Here is a 22,946-nt window from a genome sequence, read left to right as displayed (position 1 = left end):
ATTAGCCAGATTAGACCCAAATGCTCCGTCAGCTGATCATTCTCTGTAACGGGGGATTTAGACAGCCTCTCTGGTTAAGGACAGCCTTCTTTTAATCATCACAAAAAGCAAAGCAAAATGAATAACGCATATGCAGACTTGCAGAGACGACAAGAACAAGATGCGTAAAATGACTGGATAAAATCAATGCAAAAGCCCCTTTTCCATTTGCACTGGGAGCTCTGCATCTTCATAATATTCCATTTTGGTGTTATGTGGAAGACAGACACGCTGATACAGAAGAGTCACTCCACGTCCTGCCTCTATCCTGAAGACTAATGTACATGGTAACAGTGTTTCCTCTATACAGAACTAAAGGCCTGGTGGACCACTAAGTCAAACAAGAACTCCACAAGGTCAGGAACATTTCTCTAAAAAATGCCAAAGAAAACTAACACATTAAAATTACAAAAAAATAGCATCAAACATCCAATGATTTGGAAATCAATATTTTCAGCACAGTCTATTCAAATGGCACACATTTTCTTTTTTGGTTCCTGTTATGGTGCGCTCCACACGAGTTCAAACACCTGTTGAGCACTTTTTGTCTTTATGTTTTCCAATGTTATGCAATTATACTAAAAACACACCAGGTGCACACAACATTCCACATGTGCATACATTACCATAATTATTTGAATCAAAGAAATTCCATGCATTATTTCTTTTTTAGTTACCTATGAGAATTTTAGAAGGAAATTATTGTGCACAGATATAATAATGTGGAGAATGGCCAGTGGAGCAAAACGTGTTTTTTAAAAAATATATACAAACACATTGCTTCATTTTACATGTGCAATAAGTCCGTTTCAGACGATCCGCGTGGACGCTTTCTCTTAAAAGGCTTTATTTTACTCAACGTGTGGCTTTGCAAACTTGTAGCCTCGCCTGCTACATTGATTAGCGCTATGGTCTTCTTCTGTATTTTTTTGTGGGAGCGTTACAGCGCCACATACAGGCCTGGTGTATGTACTACAGCTTTAAACAAAGCCTCGAGGTAAAGAATTTGCCTCAAACATTTTTTGTAATCGAATTATTCGAATTACTCGATGAATCGTTTCAGCCCTAGATACTACTCTTCTCTCTTTCCACCAATATGTAAGTTGTCCTACAAGGAGGAATAGGACAATAAATCTGCTCTATGCAAACATCAATGCCGCCAACTCAGCTTTCCCCCTCCCTCCTTTGGGGAAATCTGATCATAATCTTGTCAATTAGAAACCCATATACACTCCCCTTGTGAAGAGGCAGACTGTAACAAAAGGTCAGAAGGTGGTCCCCTGAAGCAGAGGAAGCACTTAGAGACTGCTTTGCCACCACTGATTGGAGTGCATTGGTGAAGTCGCATGGTGAAGATCTTGAGGGTGCGGTGGGTTGCATGACTGACTATTTGAACTTTTGTGTGGATCAGGTGGTGCCTGTTAAAATAGTTAATTGCTACGCTAACAACAAACCATGGATTGCCGCTGATGTGAAGGAAGTCTTGAATAAGAAGAAGAGGGTATTTCAGACTGGAGACTGTGAGATGATAAGGGAGGTGCTAAAGGAAGTGACAATCTGACTGAGGGAGGCTAATGAGGAATACAGCAAAAAGCTGGAGAGGAAGCTGAGGGATAACAACATGAGGGAGGTCTGGAATGGTATGAAAACCATTACTGGCTATAGCAGCAATGGTAATGTTGGCTGTATAAACATCAAGAGAGCTGAGGAGCTGAACACTTTTTTTTAAACCGGTTCAGTTCCCCCCTGACCACCTGCTTGCCCCCAGTCTGCCTCTGGCTCCTCTGATCATCGTCTTTCTGCTCCTCCTTCATGTGCCTCTCTCTCTCTCTCTCTCTCTCTCTCTCTCACAAAGGACTGCCACTCCTGTCTCGACTCCTCCCTCCATCAGGGCAGATCAGGTGGTTAACGAGCTGCAACATCTCCATCTTAGGAAAGCCGCAGGTCCAGACTGGGTCAGTCCATGGCTTCTGAGGGCCTATGCTGCTGAGTTGGGAGACCCTCTACAGCACATTTTCAACCTGAGCTTGTGTTTGGGGAGTGTGGAAAACATCTTGTATTGTTCCAGTCCCAAAGAAGGGTCGGCCTCAGAAGCTGAAGGACTACAGGCCGGTCGCGCTCATGTTGCACATGATGAAAGTACTGGAGCGTCTGGTCCTGCGGCTCGCACAACCTCAGGTACAGATGGGGAGGGACCCCCTCCAATTCGCCTACCAGGAGAAGGTGGGCGTTGAGGATGCAGTTCTCTATCTCCTACACCAAGCACTTATGTACTTGGATGTGGGGGGAGTTGCATTGTTTGGATGTTGTTCTTTGACTTCTCCAGTGCTTTTAATACAATCCATCCCAGCCTCCTGCAGGACAGACTTAACATCATGGCTGTGGACACTCACCTTGTACGCTGTATTTCGGACTATTTGACCAACAAGCCACAGTTTGTTCGTGCTGGGGCATGTAGGTCCTCCACATTGATCTGTTGCACTGGACCTTCTCAGAGCACAGTTCTCTCGCCCCTTCTCTTCACCCTCTATACTGCTGATTTTCAGTACAACTCGCGTACATGCCACATGGAGAAGTTCAATGATAACACTGCAATTGTGGCATGTATTAGGGAGGGTGAAGAGGGGGAGTACAGGGGCTTGGTGGAGGATTTTGGGAGGTGGTGTCAGCAGAATAAGCTCTTGCTGAACACCATAAAGACGACAAAGGTGGTGCTCGATTTCCGACGGAGGCCAACATCTCTGCAGCCCATCATTAGTGATGGATCGGAGGTGGAGGTGGTTTCCACCTACAAGTACCTGAGGCCGTAGCTGGACATCCATCATGGATGCTGTGTACAGGAAGGGGCAGAGCAGGATGTACTTTCTTAGAAGGCTGGCTTCTTTTATTGTCAGTCCGAACCTTTTGTACATGTTTCATCAGTACATTGTGTCCAGTGTCCTTTTTTGTGGTGTTGTGTGTTGAGGGGGCAGTTTTAAGAAAAAATACATTTTCCAGCTGAAACGGCTCATTAAGGCGGCGGGCTCTGTGGTTGGACTGGGTCTGGACTCTGTGGAGAAGGCGGTGGAGCACAGGACACTCTCCAAGATCAGGGTGATCCTGTCCAATCAGAACCACCCACTGAACTCGGTCTTCTCTCACCAGAGAAGCACTGTGAGCAACAGATTCCTATCAGTGAGGAGCTCCACTGAAAGAGTGAAGAACTCGTTTGTCCCTCGCGCTATCAGGCTGTATAATGCAGCCACTTCAGCATGGAGCAGGAGATGTGAGCCGGAAATGCCGGAAATGTCCCATGTAGGGCCTTAAACTCCTACTTTTTTACTTGAATTTTATTGTGCTATATCATTTATTGTTACTTTTATATGCATTTTTAATATGTGTGTTTTTAATCTGTGAATGGGAGCAACAGACCGCCACATTAATAAAGTATCTATCTATCTATCTATCTATCTATCCATAATTTCCATAAATTATTTGCATAGGGGATCAGAAGGCTTATTTATATGAATGTTGAAGTCACCAATAATCAGAATGTTATTTGCACTAGTTGACAAGTTAGAGATAAACTCACCAAATTCATCTAAGAATTCAGAGTATGAGCCAGGGGGCCTATATACAGTGACAAAGTAATATAGCTGATTTTTTATTCTTGTGACCTTGGCAATACATAGCATCGTGGGCAGAGCGGAGAATCAGATGTTCAAACGACTTCTATTTGTGACCCCCCAACAGCTAATAAACTAAACCTAGATTTAGAAATAAGGGCAATACCCCCGCCTTGCTTTGCGTCACGAGGGATGTGACTAAATGTCTACACCGGTGGGCAGGCCTCATTTAAAGGGAGGACAGCTGTAGGTTTAAGCCAGGTTTCACATAACCCAATCATATCTAAGTGGTGATCCATAATTAGATCATTAATCAAAAGTGATTTTGAGGACAGTGATCTTATGTTAATGAGACCTAGACTAAGGACCTCAGTGGGGTTGATAGATGGACTGCTTGGATTCCGGGGTGGTTCCAGAGTAGCATATATAAGATGCCTAGAAGTAGGTTTAGGTTTGAGACATTCCACACAGTAGCAGACACGGCCATGGCCAGCACGCCATGTTCAATTTCAACATCATCCAATGTAGTAATGTGTATTAAGTTTGCAAAGCATATCCCTCTATGATTTTTATGGACACGTCTGCGGAAACAGGCCACAGTCTCAACTGGACAAACTTCCCTCCCTGCCACATAAACTGCACTGCCACCATAGTGTATTTTCTGCACTAATTTCCCCACTACGCTAATGGATTCCACATCCACATTTGTCATAAGCCTTGCAGGGTCTCTAATCACCTGCTCTGTGGTCTGCTGTAAAGTCCTAATGTTACCCTCCCTGTAAAGCTTGCTCTATGTTCACAAACAAGATGGCAGCGCCTTCCCCAGTAGGGTGAAGGCCGTCCGGCATCAGCAAGCCACTGCAGCCTAAAAACCAAGGCCAGCTGTCAATAAAACAAAAGCTTTGCTGTCTACAAAATTGCGCCAGCCACCTATTTAACAATGCCAGCCTGCTAAATGCCTCATCAGTACTCCGGGAGGGGAAGGGACGAGAGACTATTAATTGATGCCGGCACATCTAAGGTCACAAGTCCTCTCTATGTCCATTATTGTAACCTCAGAGTGCTTCATTCTAACATCACTGGTGCCGACATGAATAACTTTGTGGTTGTATCTAGTGTCATGCTCCTTTGTCTGTCTACCCTACAGCAGCATCAGCACCCTAAGATGAGAGGCAATGCCGGATAACATGGATACAAAAACTTTACAACATTTAAATTATTTTATTTTATTCTACTTTTCTAGGCTTGTGACATCTGAGATGAGCCCATCAGGGGTACCCAGTAAAGGTGCCTTGACACTTGCACGCATTCTGGCTCCACACTCCGGTGCACTTTGTCATGATGATGCCACCCGCTGTGTTCCCAAGTTGGATGCCACGCTCTGTGCCCCTGGACGCTGTGTATATAAAATTAAGTTTTGGTCCCACCGAATAATAAAACCATGAATAATAAGCCACGCATGGATTTGTCAGAAATTTCAGTGATTACTCAAAGAATGAGCTATGTATATGAACATTGCGCAAACAATTAAAAAACACTGCAACTGAGTGCGAGTGATTGCATCAGCGCACACAGCGCAGCTCATCAGATCGATTATAACGAGATGTTAAATCTATCAGAAACATAGTTTTACAGCTCTTTATAAAAAGGAATGAACATGCAACTGTTTTACCAAGCCATTACAATATAAACATTATGAATAATTACCTTTTAGACTGTTCCAAATACCTTCTGTACCTCATGCGCACGAGAGAGAGAGAGAGAGAGAGAGAGAGAGAGAGAGAGAGAGAGAGAGAGAGAGAGAGAGAGAGAGAGAGAGAGAGAGAGAGAGAGAGAGAGAGAGAGAGAGAGAGAGAGAGAGAGAGAGAGAGAGGGAAAAAGCTCTAGATGAAATGGTCCTCTGTGATTCCAGAAGCGATTAGAGGTGTTTTCAACAGCCAAACTGACAGAAAATGATTAATCCGCTATGAAGTAATTATTTTAGGTACAGCGTCCAGCAGACACAGCAGGTAGGAGTGTCATGACGAAGTGCGCGAGAGGGCGGAACCAAAATAGCCTGTCCTGTCCTCGTTGTCGCCAGGTACTCAGATAATAGGCTTCTAACAGCCTCGTCCTCACCACAAACATGCTTCTAACATACTTGTTTGTCCTCGTAGTACCTCATACACAAACTGTGCCACGCTGTTTTTGCTAAATTTTGAGCTCCTTGAAATTAGTGTCATGATCAGAGATGAGCCTCGTTAGCCAAATATTCTGCCTCTAAGAGCCACTATTCTCCCACGTTTGCTGAATAACTGGACTCGTACCAAAAAAAAAAAAAAAAAAGCTACATGGCTCATTATTCATCATTTATTATTCAGTGGGATAAGGGCTTTGATCATTTTCTCTCAGAGTTTAGCTGATGAAAACACCCAATCGCTTCCGGAATCACAGAGAACATTCCAGCTGCAGTCTCTTTCTCTCTCTCGTGCGCTTCATGAGGTGGAGAACACATTTGTAATAGCCTAAAAGGTAATTATTTGTAATATTTATATTGTAATAGCTTGGTAAAACAGTTACATGTTCATTTCTTATCAGTAGCTGTAAAATTATATTTATGATAGATTTAACATCTTGTTAAAATCATCCAGATGAGCTGCACCGTGGTGTGCTGCGCTGACGCAATCACTTGCACTCACACTCATTGTTTTATAATTGTTTGCACAATGTTCACGTGAAGTTCTTTGCACACTTGCATGAAGCCATGCACAGTTTACGAGTGTCAATGCTCATTCACGCGCTGTAGAAACGTGGCAGTCTGCTGTCACTCAGACTATGTAAAGAATCACAGAGGTTTATATGTTTGTAATGACATGTTTGCTTTATCTGTGCTGATTCTGGTGTGAATGGAGTTACTGAGCAGTTTTTAATAGCGTCAAGGGTGAGAGAGCATGTTGTGGGAACAAAACTATGCCATGTGGGGCTGAAGGCCTCCAATTAAACTCTGACTTTTATTACTTATTAATTTATTCATTGTTATATATTTTTTACTTGTCAAAATTTGTGGAGTAGACTTCAGATTCCAATACCTGACACATTCTGACTGCTCTGATGGGGATTGCAGCGGAAGCTTTTCACACTACCACCAGAAAGATAAAAACAAAAACACAACAATTTGACAATTTAGTGCGTTCTAAATGTCTGGCGGCCTGCCAGACTTAGAATACTGTTGGGAAAACACTAACTGGGATACTTACTTCCATGACTGTTGAGTTCTGCCCCATCCAGTCCTGGTCAACAGTTTTTGACTATTTTAGATGGAATCTAATAAGCAACTGGTTTATTTTCCATTTATGTGCATTTGATTTGCATGGGATTTCTTAGACAGCTTCATGACTAGACAAGAAAACGGGTAGTTACAGTGTTTCATCCCTGCTGTTGCCTAGCAGACTGTTTTCTGGACATGCAATGGGTCCCATGCTGGAAAGGGTGAATACTTGACATATTGCCATGCTATGACAACAGCAGTTGAAAGAGTCTGGAGAAAAATGAGTGAGATAAATACAAAGACAGATGAGCGGTGAGACAAGCTGGTCTAAAGAGAGTCATCTGATGGACAGAGAGCTGTAATCCTGTCAAGGAAAAAGGCACAAACAGCATCAATATGACAATGTTAGTTAAACTGATGACCCACAGCACAACAGGAAAATAGTTAAAGACGGGATATTTCCAGTGTAAAATGCGAAAATCTGTGCCTGTCACATGATCAGAAATGCTCAACTCATCTGCAACACATTTACACATGTTGGTAATAAATCCCTGCTTCTGGGGTTATTGAAGCAGCATAATCCTGTGTGCAACACGAGGTAAGTCAAGGCAAAGGGATGCTAGTTGGCCCTGGGAGTTTCATTAGAAATGCGGCCCTAGGTGTGTTTGAACCCTCCAACAGCAGAGCAGGAATTAGAATCTAAGCCAAAAAGACCTCGAATCACAGCCTGTGAAAGAAGAAGAGTCTGTGTGAAAGTAAATCCTTGATCAATGCAAGTGTCTCTCGGGTCTTCCGATTCCTCATGAATTCGGTTGAGGGTTGTTTGAAATTTTACGGAGAGATGTTTTGCAGAGGAGCAGAGCTGAATGGCAGCCAATCAGCTTGATCTCAAAGCAGGTCAAGGCAAGAGGGAAAGATGTGAAATCAATTACAGCAAACTTTTTAGATCTATTCGCTCAGTACTTATTTACAACATTGATTCTGCATAATATTAAATCTGCTCATGATTAATGGATGAATGTCCATTTACCTTTAAGACTGTAATCAAGCAAAAGAAAACAATGAATGACAAAACACAAAGGTGATGCAGTCACAATGTGTCATTGATTTTTACACCAGTCCAGGTGTTCAGCAGCTACACTTAGTGACTATCCAAACTGAATTTCCATCCAAATCTTTTAAAGTGATTACTGTAAACATGCTATATACATTTCCGTTAATAACTAACAAAGGCTTTAAAATAAACTGAACAGTCACCTCAGGGTGGAACAATTTACCAGTGCAAACAAAAAATAGATTTGAAAGTAGTAAATATGGCTACATTGATAAATCTACTGCCAAATTGATCTAAGTGTACTATGATGATCAGGTTCAGGTTTAACATTATAAATCAGGTGTTGAGCTTGTTTTGCTATGCCTGCTTCTTCAAACTGTCATAAAAGTTCAAAGGTTGGTACGAGGCTCCAAAAAAACTGGTCACGGAAATGATAACTTGGTGACAGAAAACCAAAATCAACATGTTCCACAGTGGGAGGTGAGATAACAGCAAAATGTACATAATTATATTTTATGTTTGAGAGAATTTGTTCAATTTGTATCAGTGTGTTAATACTGTCATACCAGTTCAGAATGGTAATGTTAAAATATGCCATTTATTCTCGGGCTATGTAGAAATATTTTTCCCCCATATTGATAAATTTCAATGTTTATCATGATATATAATTTGATGATACTGCCAATTTGAAGATAATCACTGAATTCTGAAGAAATTAGTTTATTATTTGAACTGTTGAATAATTAAAAAAATATCATAACAATGACAACATTTACTTGTGCAAAAAATGTTTATCTGCCTTATGGCCCAGTCACGAAGGGCAACAAAGCCCTGGCGAAACAAGAAATCTGGACTTTTGTTGGCACTGTTTAACCTTCACGCAGCTTCGTTCCTGCAGCTGGCGCTTCATCAGGATTTTTAAGCTGTTGAAAAACTTGAACGTGAACTGTGTGGGGGGTCAGCTTCAATGGTCTCAGGCACCTTACGTAGGCCAGAATTAATCTTTTATGTGGATATAATTAATTATTTTGCCACAAGCAACTGTTGAATTTGAAACAACAAAAAAGTTGTGTAATTTCCAACGGTACATGAATGCAGCATTAGCAGCGGAGCAGCAGCTGAAGCGTGCGCTTATTATTTTGTGTTAAATATAACAATATGAGCATAGGAATGACAATCCAGTCCTTCTGTACATGTGGCAACAGGTAGATGAATCAAAATGATTATATAAAGAGCTGTAATGGAAGGAAGAATTCACGTTGTGGATCAGTGATCAGCTGGTGGAAATAACCGCACGTGAGTCAATGCGCACTTTCACACGCACTGATTAATTTACTGCTCTGATATATTCAACCATCTTTACAGTTATATTTATTCTCCCTTTTGACCGTTTTCTGTTATAAATAAATATATATATATATGGCTTAGAACATAATACTGTGATACAACAGTGACCACGGCGTACTTTTTTTTTTCTTTTTTTAATTGGAGCAAGACGGAGCGCACAGCGTGTCGACAGACAGTGTGGATTCTGATGATGATGGAGATGATCCCTCTTTTGTTCTGAATGAGGAACCAGAGCAGGTGGTCCACCGACATGCACACAGCTCTCCACAGATTCTGGTTGCAGTTTCTCCAGGACTCAGGCCCTATGAGCTCCGTCCCAGCGCCGAGTCCTGGAACTCAGATGCAGACACACACTGCTCCAGCTGTGGCTCCAAGCACGTTTCATTTAAAGCGTCGAGATCGTTAGCTTCGGTTTTTTTAAGTTCCTCTTTCGTCCCTTTTACGCTCTTGCTTCGCAGACTGTTCGGTGAGAAAGCTCTTTCGTCCACCTTTTCTCAATGAATTGTGACCTTTTTTTACTTTTTCCCTTCGTTAAGGAATCATCGTGTGCCGTGTGACTGGGCCATTAACAAAGCAATAGAAGACAGCCTGCCTGCCTTACAACTTAATTGAATAAATGCTGTGGCTACAATCACAAACGATTTCTTGGACAACAATAAGCAGCTTGTGACTGGCTTATAACTGTGATAAAAGGTGATAAAATGGCTGTCCAAATATGTCTGCAGCACAGTAGGAAAACATGTAGAAGGACTCTGGTTCTTCATGAAATATGTATTTCAAGGTAAGCAATGCCACTTTTAGCTTATTGTCATTTATCATGGAAAATTAATGTCTACCTAAAGTATTGTATCAGGCTGCACTGCACTGCATTGAATCATCCCTGAATGGTATCATAGCCCCTGTATCTAGATGCACACCCCTAGTGATTATCAGAACTGGCTTCCAACCAAAACTTTGAAAGTGATGACTGTAAACATGCTGTATGAATCTCCATTAACAGCTAAACAAGGATTACAAATAAACAGTCATCCATATTTCAAATGAAAGCTCAATGCCTCTTTTTTCAATGGCCTCAATTTATCTTTTTTAGTTTTGTACAAACTATCAATGCAAAACTGATCATTCCACAATGTTCATAAATTTAAAATTTTAAATGACATTTTCATCTTTAACCTCTTGTTCAATCACAGCAATAAATAATAACCTGTTAAGTAAAAGTTATTATATAATGAACTGCACACTGATATGAGGTGGATGTGCTAAATATTAATTTCTATGTAATATTTAAGGTAACTACTGGTTAGTTGTCATTATTTTCACAGTACTTGATCATCTAAAATTCCTTTTATATTATTGTATGGGCCTTGAATTATAGGCCAACTGTGTTATTTCCAGCTTTGTAAATAAGCAGCCCAAAGCGTTGCTCTGCTGTCCCCTTGGCTTTGGTTTTCATGGAGGCCAACAATTCTCATTATGATCAAACACAGAAAATGACACTACTCTCAGAGCAACAGTGCCAAAGCAGAAGAGATCAATTACAGTCAGGGCTTTCACACCAATGATCTACGGATTTCGAGACTCAAAGGTGGTAAAAAAAAAAAAAAAAAAAAAAAAAACTACAGTGATGGTTTCAAGTAGCACTTAATCGAGAAAGCTTTAAAATGTTTTCATAAACAAGGCAGAATTGAAATGGAGCAGAGGTACAACCATGAGAATCCCCACCTACATGGATAATAAATTAATTTTTCTGATAGATTTTAGAGGTATTGTGGCAGACGACTGTTGTGCAATTTACTGAAATGTAACAACATGCTTTGAAAACTCTCCATTAGCAGAAAACTAAAGCAGTCAGAAGGGTGTGGCTAAACCAAACAATCTTGTTCAATTTAAGTATTAAAGTTTTAAGATTCAGGTATTAGCTGAAACATACAGTATGATGCACCTTTGAAATGTTTTACTTTGCTCATAACTTTAATGATGCAAAAATAGAAATTCTGTGATGCAGACCTGTCTTTCCAGTGTTTTTCATGGTGGTCTGGTTGGAGGATTCTGCACTGAATTTGTCAAGCACCAGCTCCTGGTACTCCTCCGAAACCACACCATCCTCATCAGCAACGTCCACAGGTGATTGGTTCCTCGCAGCACATTCTGGGTATAAAGCAGCCCAACCTCGAGGCCCGTGGCTCCCTGTAGGAGCAGCACAGACAAATTTATCTTAAAGACGCTGCGTTTTATGCAGAAATGATGATTGGCACTTTGACAAAATAAAGGAACAATATTACTGCGAAATACAGGAGACAGGTTGCAAAACATTTAACAGCAGGAAAGAAAACAGCACAATCATTCTTTCATATTAATTCAGCTGCAGCGCCCTCAAAAGCCGTCCAGCAGCTCAGAACTCAATTATACATCATTGGCATACTAGAAATTCTGGCATTAATTTAAGATGTCATCAATTCACTAACATGCTCTATTCGTACAGTGTTGCACCACATGACTCCAGCATGAATGTGGACCTCAAAACCAAGATTTGTACATCTCCAAAATAGAAGAAACAAAAGAGGGTTTTGGGGAAAATGTTCCATATCAACCAACATCCTCCGGAATCTGCCTTCACAATGTGCTCTTTCAATCCTCATTCCCCAACAGTAGCACTTCGACAAAAGAATAATACATACAAACCGACAGGGGTTCCCTTGATCTCTTCTTGGATACAATGGGCCACTGAACAACAAAAGCACACAGGATTTGAACTTTTCTGGGTTAACACAATATTCATAATGCCATTCCTGACAGATAATTGGTAACTATGTTAGTTGCTTGTCTAAAAGACAAGGTTTAATCTTTCTGAAAACATACATGATAAAGACCACTTTCTCAGGCTATATATCAACACAGAGTACCGTGTAAAAAGCATTATTCAGGATTATATGAAAGACTTGATGCATTTTGTCACAAAACAACTAAGAATGCACACAGTCAGGTCCACAGGTACCATAGATGGACAGGGACACAATTGTCCCTGTCCCTGGAATTCAAATGAAACAATCAATATTTGCTTGTACTGTAGTGTAGACCTTATATATATATATATATACACGAGGTCTATTAGAAAAGTATCCGACCTTATTATTTTTTTCAAAAACCATATGGATTTGAATCACGTGTGATTACATCAGACATGCTTGAACCCTCGTGGGCATGCGAGAGTTTTTTCACGCCTGTCGGTTACGTCATTCACCTGTGGGCAGTCTTTGACTGAGGAGTCGCCCACCCTCTCGTTGATTTTTTCATTGTTTAGGAATGGCTCAGAGCCTGCTGCTTTGTTTGATCAAAATTTTTTCAAAACTGTAAGGCACAACTGAGTGGACACCATTTGATAAATTCAGCTGGTTTTCGGTCAAAAATTTTAACGGCTGATGAGAGATTTTGGTCTGGTAGTGTCGCCGTAAGGACGGCCCATGGCACCGGACGGCGATCTGCACTTCGAGGCGGCAGGGTCTTGCCGTTTCAAGTTGAAAACTTCCACATTTCAGGCTCTGTTGACCCAGTAAGTCGTCAGAGAACAGAGAACTTTCAGAAGAAGTCGGCATGAGGAGTTTATTCGGACATTCCATTGTTAACGGACATTTTGTAATGAAAGAACGTGCAGGCAGACTCGCACGTCGGGCCGGTCGCGACAGGAAAAACACCTCCGTTGGAAACCTTAACGGGCAAGTTGGAACATGCCCAAGCTGTTAAACAATTTCTCAGTTACTCACTTGTTGAAAGCCATCAAAAGCCGCCTGAATTTTACAAATGGTTTTCAACACGGAGGTGTTTTTCCTGTCGCGGCGCACACAGATTTGCCGAGTCGTCACGGGAACGACTAGGCGAATTTGCGCGCACGTCATTCATTAAAAAATGTCCTTAAACAGTGGAATGTCCACATAAAGTCCTCATGCCGGCCTCTTCTGAATCTTCTCTGTTCTCTCACGACGTCCTGGGTGAATTAAGCCTTAAATTAGGATATTTTCAGGTCGAAACAGGCCGACGACGGCGCCTGGAAGCGCTGCCCGACGTCCTGCTCTGTGGGAAGTCCTTACACCGAAAGAAACACCCCATAATCTCTCATCAGCCGTTAAACTTTTCACCGGAAACCAGCTAAATTTCTCAAATAATGTCCACTCGGATATTCCTCACAGGTCCAGAAAAAATTTTGATAAAGCAAAGCGCGCCGTCTCGAGCAGCGTGTGAAACAAAGGAATTCAGCCAAGAGGGCGGGACCACATCTCACTCAAGGCCTGCCCACAGGGAAATGACGTCACCTACACACGTGAAAAAAACTCACGCATGTGCACGAGGGTTCAAGCATGATTGGTGTAATCGCACGTCATTCAAATCCATATAGTAAAAAAAAAAAGGGTCGGTTTATTATCTAATAGACCTTGTATATATACACAGTGAGGAAAATAAGTATTTAAACACCCTGCGGTTTTGCAAGTTCTCCCACTTAGAAATCATGGAGGGGTCTGAAATTTTCATCTTAGGTGCATGTCCACTGTGAGACACATAATCAAAAAAAAAAAAAAAAAATCCAGAAATCACAATGTATGATTTTTTTAATAATTTATTTGTATGTTACTGCTGAAAATAAGTATTTGACCTCCTACCAACCAGCAAGAATTCTGGCTCACACAGACCTGTTCATTTTTCTTTAAGAAGCCCTCTTATTTTTCACTCTTTATCTGTATTAATTGCACCTGTTTGAACTTGTTACCTGTATAAAAGACACCTGTTCACACACTCAATCAATCACACTCCAACCTGTCCACCATAGGCAAGACCAAAGAGCTGTTTAAGGACACCAGGGACAAAACTGTAGACCTGCACAAGGCTGGGATGGACTACAGGACAACAGACAAGCAGCTTGGTAGAAAACAACAACTGTGATGATTATTTATTATAAAGTGGAAGAAACACAAGATCCCTCGGTCTGGGATTCCATGCAAGATCTCATGTTGTGGGGTAAGGATGATTCTGAGAAAGCTCAGAACTACACAGGAGGACCTGGTCAATGACCTGAAGAGAGCTGGGACCACAGTCACAAAGATTACATTAGTAACACATGATGCTGTCATGGTTTAAAATCCTGCAGGGCAGCAAGGTCCCCCTGCTCAAGCCAGCACATGTCCAGGCCCGTTTGAAGTTCACCAGTGACCATGTGGATGATCCAGAGGAGTCATGGGAGAAGGTCTTGTGGTCAGATGAGACCAGAATAGAGCTTTTTGGAATCAGCTCCACTTACCATGTTTAGAGGATGAGAACAACCCCAAAAAAACCATCCCAACCGTGAAGCATGTGGGTGGAAACATCATACTCTGGGGATGCTCTTTTGCACAGGGGACAGGACGACTGCACTGTATTGAAGGGGGGATGGATGGGGTCATGTATTGCGAGATTTTGGCAAACAACCTCCTTCCCTCAGTAAGAGCATTGAAGTTGGGTCATGGCTGGGTCTTCCAGCATGACAATGACCCCAAACACACAGCCAGGGCAACTAAGGAGGGGCTCCGTAAGAAGCATTTCAAGGTCCTGGAGTGGCCTGGCCAGTGTCCAGACCTGAACTCAATAGAAAATCTTTGGAGGGAGCTGAAACTCCAAACCTGAAAGATTTGGAGAAGATCTGTGTGGAGGAATGGGCCAAAATCCCTACTGCAGTGTGTGCAAACTTGGTGAAAAACTACAGGAAACGTTTGACCTCTGTAATTGCAAACAAAGGCTACTGTACCAAATATTAACATTGATTTTTGCAGGTATTCAAATGCTTATTTGCAGCAGTAACATAAAAATAAATTATTAATAAAAATCATACATTGTTATTTCCGGATTTTTTTTTTTTTTTTTAGATTATGTCTCTCACAGTGGACATGCACCTAAGATGAAAATTTCAGACCCCTCCATGATTTCTAAGTGGGAGAACTTGCAAAATCGCAGGGTGTTCAAATACTTATTTTCCTCACTGTATATATATATATATATATATATATATATATATATATATATCACATGAAGCATTTAGGAGTGACTGCCATTTGTATTCATTGCCCTTTCATTTTCAGAGTCCAAAAGTAATTATACAAACTAAATATACAGATTATTGTTCATGCAAATCATCACATTTATAGTCTGTTTTCATGAGGCAGATACACGAACATTTCCAAGTCACTGAATGTCTTTGGCTTCATTTACACCACTCTTTAAGAAACACAATCATTATGGCATTGTGTGATAAGTCTGGCGACACCTGATTCACACCTGTTTGTTTCACAAAACTGTCGGACTCACTGACTGAATGCCACACTACTATTATTGTGAACACCTCCCCCCCTTTTCTACTTTTTTTTTTTTTTTTTTACTAATAGCCCAATTTCATAGCCTTAAGAGTGTGCATATCATGAATGCTTGGTCTTGTTGGATTTGTGAGAATCTACTGAATCTACTGGTACCTTGGTTCCCATGTAACAATAAGAAATATACTCAAAACCTGGATTAATCTTTTTAGTCACACAGCACTACTATTATTCTGAACACTACTGTACATCACAGTGGTTTGTGATGGAATGCAGCAGTCCTTACAGAAGTTGAAATATGAAGTCACAGCATCTACTCATCTAAACTGTTGGTGAGAGTCTTGAATACATGCCAGTCTGTTTTTTATAAACATGCCTGAAGATCCTCTACAGACTCACTGCTCCACAGTTTAGATGTCCTCACTACAGGTTTGCAGAGCTTTATTTTCTACCAGTAGACAGAAATCATGTGGACCATGGCATGGTTAGAGTGGCACAGAGCAGCACGGCATGATAAATATTGTTCACAGTTGTGTAACAGTGATCCAGAATTCTGTCCTCTCTGGTCGGACATTTAATGAACTGTCTGTATTTGGGAAGTTTGTGGGAGAGATTACTTTTTTGAAGTGACTCAGGACAGTAACTCAAGTTCCAATTAGTCCCCTCCATACGCAGTATCTGGTCGGCGAGCATTGCGCCTCATGCCCGTTAGCTGTAGGTGGGATGTAAGCACCGAACAGAATGAATGAGGTGAAGTAACGAGGAAAGTAGAACGGCTTGCAGTTAATAAGAAAAGTGTCCAGATCAGGAGAGCAGTTCTGTTGGATCACTGTCACGTCGTTACACCGGCCAAAAACAGATTCCATCACCTTTTGTTTTCCTGATGAGTACTGCGTCTTGGTACGCTCTGTAAAGTTGGAAGCCTACCAGCTGCAACGCAGAGTTCAGAATCAATTTACAGAGCCACGTCTCCGTGAAGCACAAATCTACAGATGTATTGAAATCTCTGCTTTTCCCCACCAGTAGCTGGAGTTCGTCCATTTTATTTTGCAGAGAGTGAAAATTAGAGAGGAATATTCCTGGTAGCGGTTGCTCGATGGCCACGCCGGCAGAGCCGTACTCATGCGCCGGCGCATCACCCCTCCTCCGGCGTTTCACTGTGTGGACCAAAGTGAGAGCACCTTTGGCCAATATGCCAAATAAATCCACTGCAGGCTTGACAAAAACGGGAAACAAATCCGCTGGTGTTATTACCCTGATTTTCATGAGCTCTGTGCAGGTCAAAGAGATCAGGGAACCGTTGCATACCACACGAGTAACACACAAAAGTAAACAAAGAAATGCGCACCAAAACACTGAGGTGGCCATACACTGCACCATGTTTTTTTTTGTTTTTTTTTAAGTCATGCTTATATTTAGTTTATCCAATTATTTATGACCTCTGAAAATGGAAGAAGTGTGTATAAAAGTGGCTGTAATTCCTGAATGGTTAATGTGATATTTTGTTAAACAATGCCAAATCATAACATAAGTCACCACGAGGTGCTTCAAAAGGTTGTGACTAACCTACCAACTGCAGTAAGGAAAAACTCCCTCAGACTTATGGATCTGACTGTGCTCGTGTGTGTGCAGAAACAAGCAGAAATCACTTCATTTAGCAATACTGAGAAATCCCATTTCAGAGGTGCCATGCGGTGACTCAAATTAAGATGAATTGTCTTCAGTCAATGCCAAACACTGTCGAGGAGATTATAGATCTAAATGTTGGGGATGGCACAGAAAAGCTGCAATAGATGTAAGCTGCACTTTTTACTAACGACTGCATTAGCAAGCAAGATTAAAATTTGTCAGTCAAGGCTTCATACCATCCAATATGTCTGTACCAGTAGAACTGCAATATGTCAAACCCAGAGAGAAAAGCCCATTATGAATGCAGTACTAAGACTATAAGGCAAGAGAAAGCTGCTTTCCAATCATAAGGACACAGCGAGGATGTATAGAAAATGGAATGGATGTTATTCAAAACAAAACTGCTCCACTATAAGAAATACTGTTGATTTTTGTAAGAAAATCTGAACCAATCAGTATTTTTTTAATTCAACATTGAATAAAAAAGGGTGATTAATTAGGGGCACTCCAATAGGATGTGCATGTTCCTGCCTTTCTGTTCAACTTATGTTGAGTTGGTTGTTGCCTACTTAACAGGAAATGGCTGAAAGGACTCACATTTTTTGTCTTTTCACTGTCATAAAAGTTTTCTGATTTGGCTCATTTTTGGTGTAATATACCAAGTTGGAGAGAGAGTCCACCCCAAGAGAAATATTCATTAAAAGGCTTCAAGGCAAACAGCGTGACATGCTTTTCAGGCATGTGAAGATATTTAAATGAATATTAGAATATTAAAACTCCACACTAAGCTCTGCAACCATACTGTTGTGTCTTTCATCTTATGTCTGCAGATGTCTCCAGGATAAACAAAATGTTGTAGCTTTAATTCTAGAGTTGCACTGTCCTAGAAAATATGATATGAAGAAGCTGTAATGATATAAACACTTCAGATTAGATAAGACTTGATTTGATCCTTTCTGTGCTTTGAGCAAAAAAAAAAAAAAAAAAATCTCAATTCTCTTTGGTAGCATTGTCTGAAACACAATGCATCAAGTTGTTTGAAGGTTCACAATTTCCCAGAAAGAAGAAAAGTAGCAACAATGAAAAACATATTCAGGCTCTCTAGTGGGAAATTTCAGCCCAACTTTCATTTCCTCACATTTGCTCCTGAGTGGCTCCTGAGTTGCTCCTGACCAGGAAGCAGAGTTGTAGTCTTACACACCTCTCTGCAGCTTCTCTCCCCCTGCCATCCCCTCATTACCCCATCCCCGTAGAGACGGTGTCTGCTCCCAGACCACCAATAACCAGCAAAAATCTATTTAAGCATAAAAATTCAAAAAGAAAAAATAATATAGCACCTTCAACTGCACCACAGACTAAAACAGTTAAATGTGGTCTATTAAACATTATGTCTCTCTCTTCTAAGTCCCTGTTGGTAAATGATATAATAATTGATCAACATATTGATTTATTCTGCCTTACAGAAACCTGGTTACAGCAGGATGAATATGTTAGTTTAAATGAGTCAACACCCCCGAGTCACACTGTCAGAATGCTCGTAGCACGGGCCGGGGCGGAGGATTAGCAGCAATCTTCCATTCCACCTTATTAATTAATCAAAAACCCAGACAGAGCTTTAATTCATTTGAAAGCTTGACTCTTAGTCTTGTCCATCCAAATTGGAAGTCCCAAAAACCAGTTTTATTTGTTATTATCTATCGTCCACCTGGTCGTTACTGTGAGTTTCTCTGTGAATTTTCAGACCTTTTGTCTGACTTAGTGCTTAGCTCAGATAAGATAATTATAGTGGGCGATTTTAACATCCACACAGATGCTGAGAATGACAGCCTCAACACTGCATTTAATCTATTAGACTCTATTGGCTTTGCTCAAAATGTAAATGAGTCCACCCACCACTTTAATCATATCTTAGATCTTGTTCTCACTTATAGTATGGAAATAGAAGACTTAACAGTATTCCCTGAAAACTCCCTTCTGTCTGATCATTTATTTAATAACATTTACATTTACTCTGATGGACTACCCAGCAGTGGGGAATAAGTTTCATTACACTAGAAGTCTTTCAGAAAGCGCTGTAACTAGGTTTAAGGATATGATTCCTTCTTTATGTTCTCTAATGCCATATACCAACACAGTGCAGAGTAGCTACCTAAACTCTGTAAGTGAGATAGAGTATCTCGTCAATAGTTTTACATCCTCATTGAAGACAACTTTGGATGCTGTAGCTCCTCTGAAAAAGAGAGCTTTAAATCAGAAGTGCCTGACTCCGTGGTATAACTCACAAACTTGTAGCTTAAAGCAGATAACCCGTAAGTTGGAGAGGAAATGGCGTCTCACTAATTTAGAAGATCTTCACTTAGCCTGGAAAAAGAGTCTGTTGCTCTATAAAAAAGCCCTCCGTAAAGCTAGGACATCTTTCTACTCATCACTAATTGAAGAAAATAAGAACAACCCCAGGTTTCTTTTCAGCACTGTAGCCAGGCTGACAAAGAGTCAGAGCTCTATTGAGCTGAGTATTCCATTAACTTTAACTAGTAATGACTTCATGACTTTCTTTGCTAACAAAATTTTAACTATTAGAGAAAAAATTACTCAAAACCATCCCAAAGACGTATCGTTATCTTTGGCTGCTTTCAGTGATGCCGGTATTTGGTTAGACTCTTTCTCTCCGATTGTTCTGTCTGAGATATTTTCATTAGTTACTTCATCCAAACCATCAACATGTTTATTAGACCCCATTCCTACCAGGCTGCTCAAGGAAGCCCTACCATTATTTAATGCTTCGATCTTAAATATGATCAATCTATCTTTGTTAGTTGGCTATGTACCACAGGCTTTTAAGGTGGCAGTAATTAAACCATTACTTAAAAAGCCATCACTTGACCCAGCTATCTTAGCTAATTATAGGCCAATCTCCAACCTTCCTTTTCTCTCAAAAATTCTTGAAAGGGTAGTTGTAAAACAGCTAACTGATCATCTGCAGAGGAATGGTCTATTTGAAGAGTTTCAGTCAGGTTTTAGAATTCATCATAGTACAGAAACAGCATTAGTGAAGGTTACAAATGATCTTCTTATGGCCTCGGACAGTGGACTCATCTCTGTGCTTGTTCTGTTAGACCTCAGTGCTGCTTTTGATACTGTTGACCATAAAATTTTATTACAGAGATTAGAGCATGCCATAGGTATTAAAGGCACTGCGCTGCGGTGGTTTGAATCATATTTGTCTAATAGATTACAATTTGTTCATGTAAATGGGGAATCTTCTTCACAGACTAAAGTTAATTATGGAGTTCCACAAGGTTCTGTGCTAGGACCAATTTTATTCACTTTATACATGCTTCCCTTAGGCAGTATTATTAGACGGTATTGCTTAAATTTTCATTGTTACGCAGATGATACCCAGCTTTATCTATCCATGAAGCCAGAGGACACACACCAATTAGCTAAACTGCAGGATTGTCTTACAGACATAAAGACATGGATGACCTCTAATTTCCTGCTTTTAAACTCAGATAAAACTGGCCCCACAAATCTTAGAAACATGGTGTCTAACCAGATCCTTACTCTGGATGGCATTACCCTGACCTCTAGTAATACTGTGAGAAATCTTGGAGTCATTTTTGATCAGGATATGTCATTCAAAGCGCATATTAAACAAATATGTAGGACTGCTTTTTTGCATTTATGCAATATCTCTAAAATTAGAAAGGTCTTGTCTCAGAGTGATGCTGAAAAACTAATTCATGCATTTATTTCCTCTAGGCTGGACTATTGTAATTCATTATTATCAGGTTGTCCTAAAAGTTCCCTAAAAAGCCTTCAGTTAATTCAAAATGCTGCAGCTAGAGTACTGACGGGGACTAGAAGGAGAGAGCATATCTCACCCATATTGGCCTCTCTTCATTGGCTTCCTGTTAATTCTAGAATAGAATTTAAAATTCTTCTTCTTACTTATAAGGTTTTGAATAATCAGGTCCCATCTTATCTTAGGGACCTCATAGTACCATATCACCCCAATAGAGCGCTTCGCTCTCAGACTGCAGGCTTACTTGTAGTTCCTAGGGTTTGTAAGAGTAGAATGGGAGGCAGAGCCTTCAGCTTTCAGGCTCCTCTCCTGTGGAACCAGCTCCCAATTCAGATCAGGGAGACAGACACCCTCTCTACTTTTAAGATTAGGCTTAAAACTTTCCTTTTTGCTAAAGCTTATAGTTAGGGCTGGATCAGGTGACCCTGAACCATCCCTTAGTTATGCTGCTATAGACGTAGACTGCTGGGGGGTTCCCATGATGCACTGAGTGTTTCTTTCTCTTTTTGCTCTGTATGCACCACTCTGCATTTAATCATTAGTGATTGATCTCTGCTCCCCTCCACAGCATGTCTTTTTCCTGGTTCTCTCCCTCAGCCCCAACCAGTCCCAGCAGAAGACTGCCCCTCCATGAGCCTGGTTCTGCTGGAGGTTTCTTCCTGTTAAAAGGGAGTTTTCCTTCCCACTGTAGCCAAGTGCTTGCTCACAGGGGGTCGTTTTGACCGTTGGGGTTTTACATAATTATTGTATGGCCTTGCCTTACAATATAAAGCGCCTTGGGGCACCTGTTTGTTGTGATTTGGCGCTATATAAAAAAAAATTGATTGATTGATTGAGTGAAGCATTGATATATGCAATTGTGGTCAGACGTTTACATACATTCATCATGGACATGAATGTCATAGTAATTTTGGGTTGCTGATGTCCTTGAACTGTTCTTTTACTAGGGTGACATGACTGGGGCATGTGGCACATACAGGGAGAACACACGAGGATGCCCCAGAGAGAGGGCACACTTGCACGGCATTTGTGTTGCTTGGGGGCGGACACGAAACACTGACCACCCTTTGAGCTTTTGCCACCTCGACAGTGGTGTTCTTGGCACTACATTTGTGCTGGCAGCATGAATCGGCCAGCATTTTCTTAGTGCCCGGGGACTGCTGTTGAAAGATCATGGGTGGCACCTCAATTCTGGCCAAGCATGGGTCGAATGGCAATTCAGCGCCATTCGCCCTCATTTGGCCTCTGGTGTGAAGGCTCTCTCATTCACCACATTCAGCCAGGGTTCAATGTGGCCGATCATTTCATGCAACCCCTTGACCGCTGTCCGAATGGTACAACCTGCGTGCAATATGCTCTACAAACCCTGCGACCACGGCCAGATGGCAGTATGACCTCATCATGATGCTGTTTGATTGGGTTTCTAGCACAAGCATGATGTGAATATGGAGTGCATGTGCTGTGGCCGAATGGTTGTGCCGACTGCTGTACGAGGCGTGCAGCTCAGATTTTTCACGACTGCCTTTCGAATCCTCCTTCGTGCACCATTCGACATTCGACCTCATTCAGGTTATGTGTGAAGGGGCCATAAGGTCTCAAATCCTTGTTCACAGTTGACTACAACTGGTAGTTTCTCTTTGCCAGCATACACAGGATGTGTTTGACAGCACTCACTGGACTGACCAATACTCAGAACAATGGGAAAGTCTAAGGAAGTCAATAAAGATGTAAGCAGGAGAACTGTAGATATAAACAAGTTGGGAAGGTCTCTTGGAGCCATTTCTAAACAACTGCAGAATCCAAGATGATCAGTTCAAACAATTTTACATAAGTGCAAGTTAGTGAGATGTGTCACGACTTTGAAAGGTCTGGAAGAAAACCCAAACTG

General features: G+C 41.2%; 1 protein-coding gene across 3 annotated transcripts in view; it reads right to left on the bottom strand.

Annotated features, from left to right (window-relative positions):
• ca16b (carbonic anhydrase XVI b) overlaps positions 1 to 22,946 on the bottom strand; it is a 435,606-nt gene that overhangs the window by 169,292 nt on the left and 243,368 nt on the right. For 2 of the 3 annotated variants that reach the window (XM_034166391.1, XM_034166392.1), the window contains exon 3: positions 11,300 to 11,479. In XM_034166391.1, the coding sequence (XP_034022282.1) occupies positions 11,300 to 11,479 (180 nt within the window). Of the gene's footprint in view, positions 1 to 11,299; positions 11,480 to 22,946 lie in introns of those variants that run through there. The other variant, XM_034166393.1, reaches the window with a different exon arrangement.

The sequence above is a fragment of the Thalassophryne amazonica genome, chromosome 3, assembly GCF_902500255.1.
Source record: "Thalassophryne amazonica chromosome 3, fThaAma1.1, whole genome shotgun sequence".
NCBI classification, from domain to species: Eukaryota; Metazoa; Chordata; class Actinopteri; order Batrachoidiformes; family Batrachoididae; genus Thalassophryne; species Thalassophryne amazonica.
This window is presented reverse-complemented; position numbering and strand designations above follow the sequence as displayed.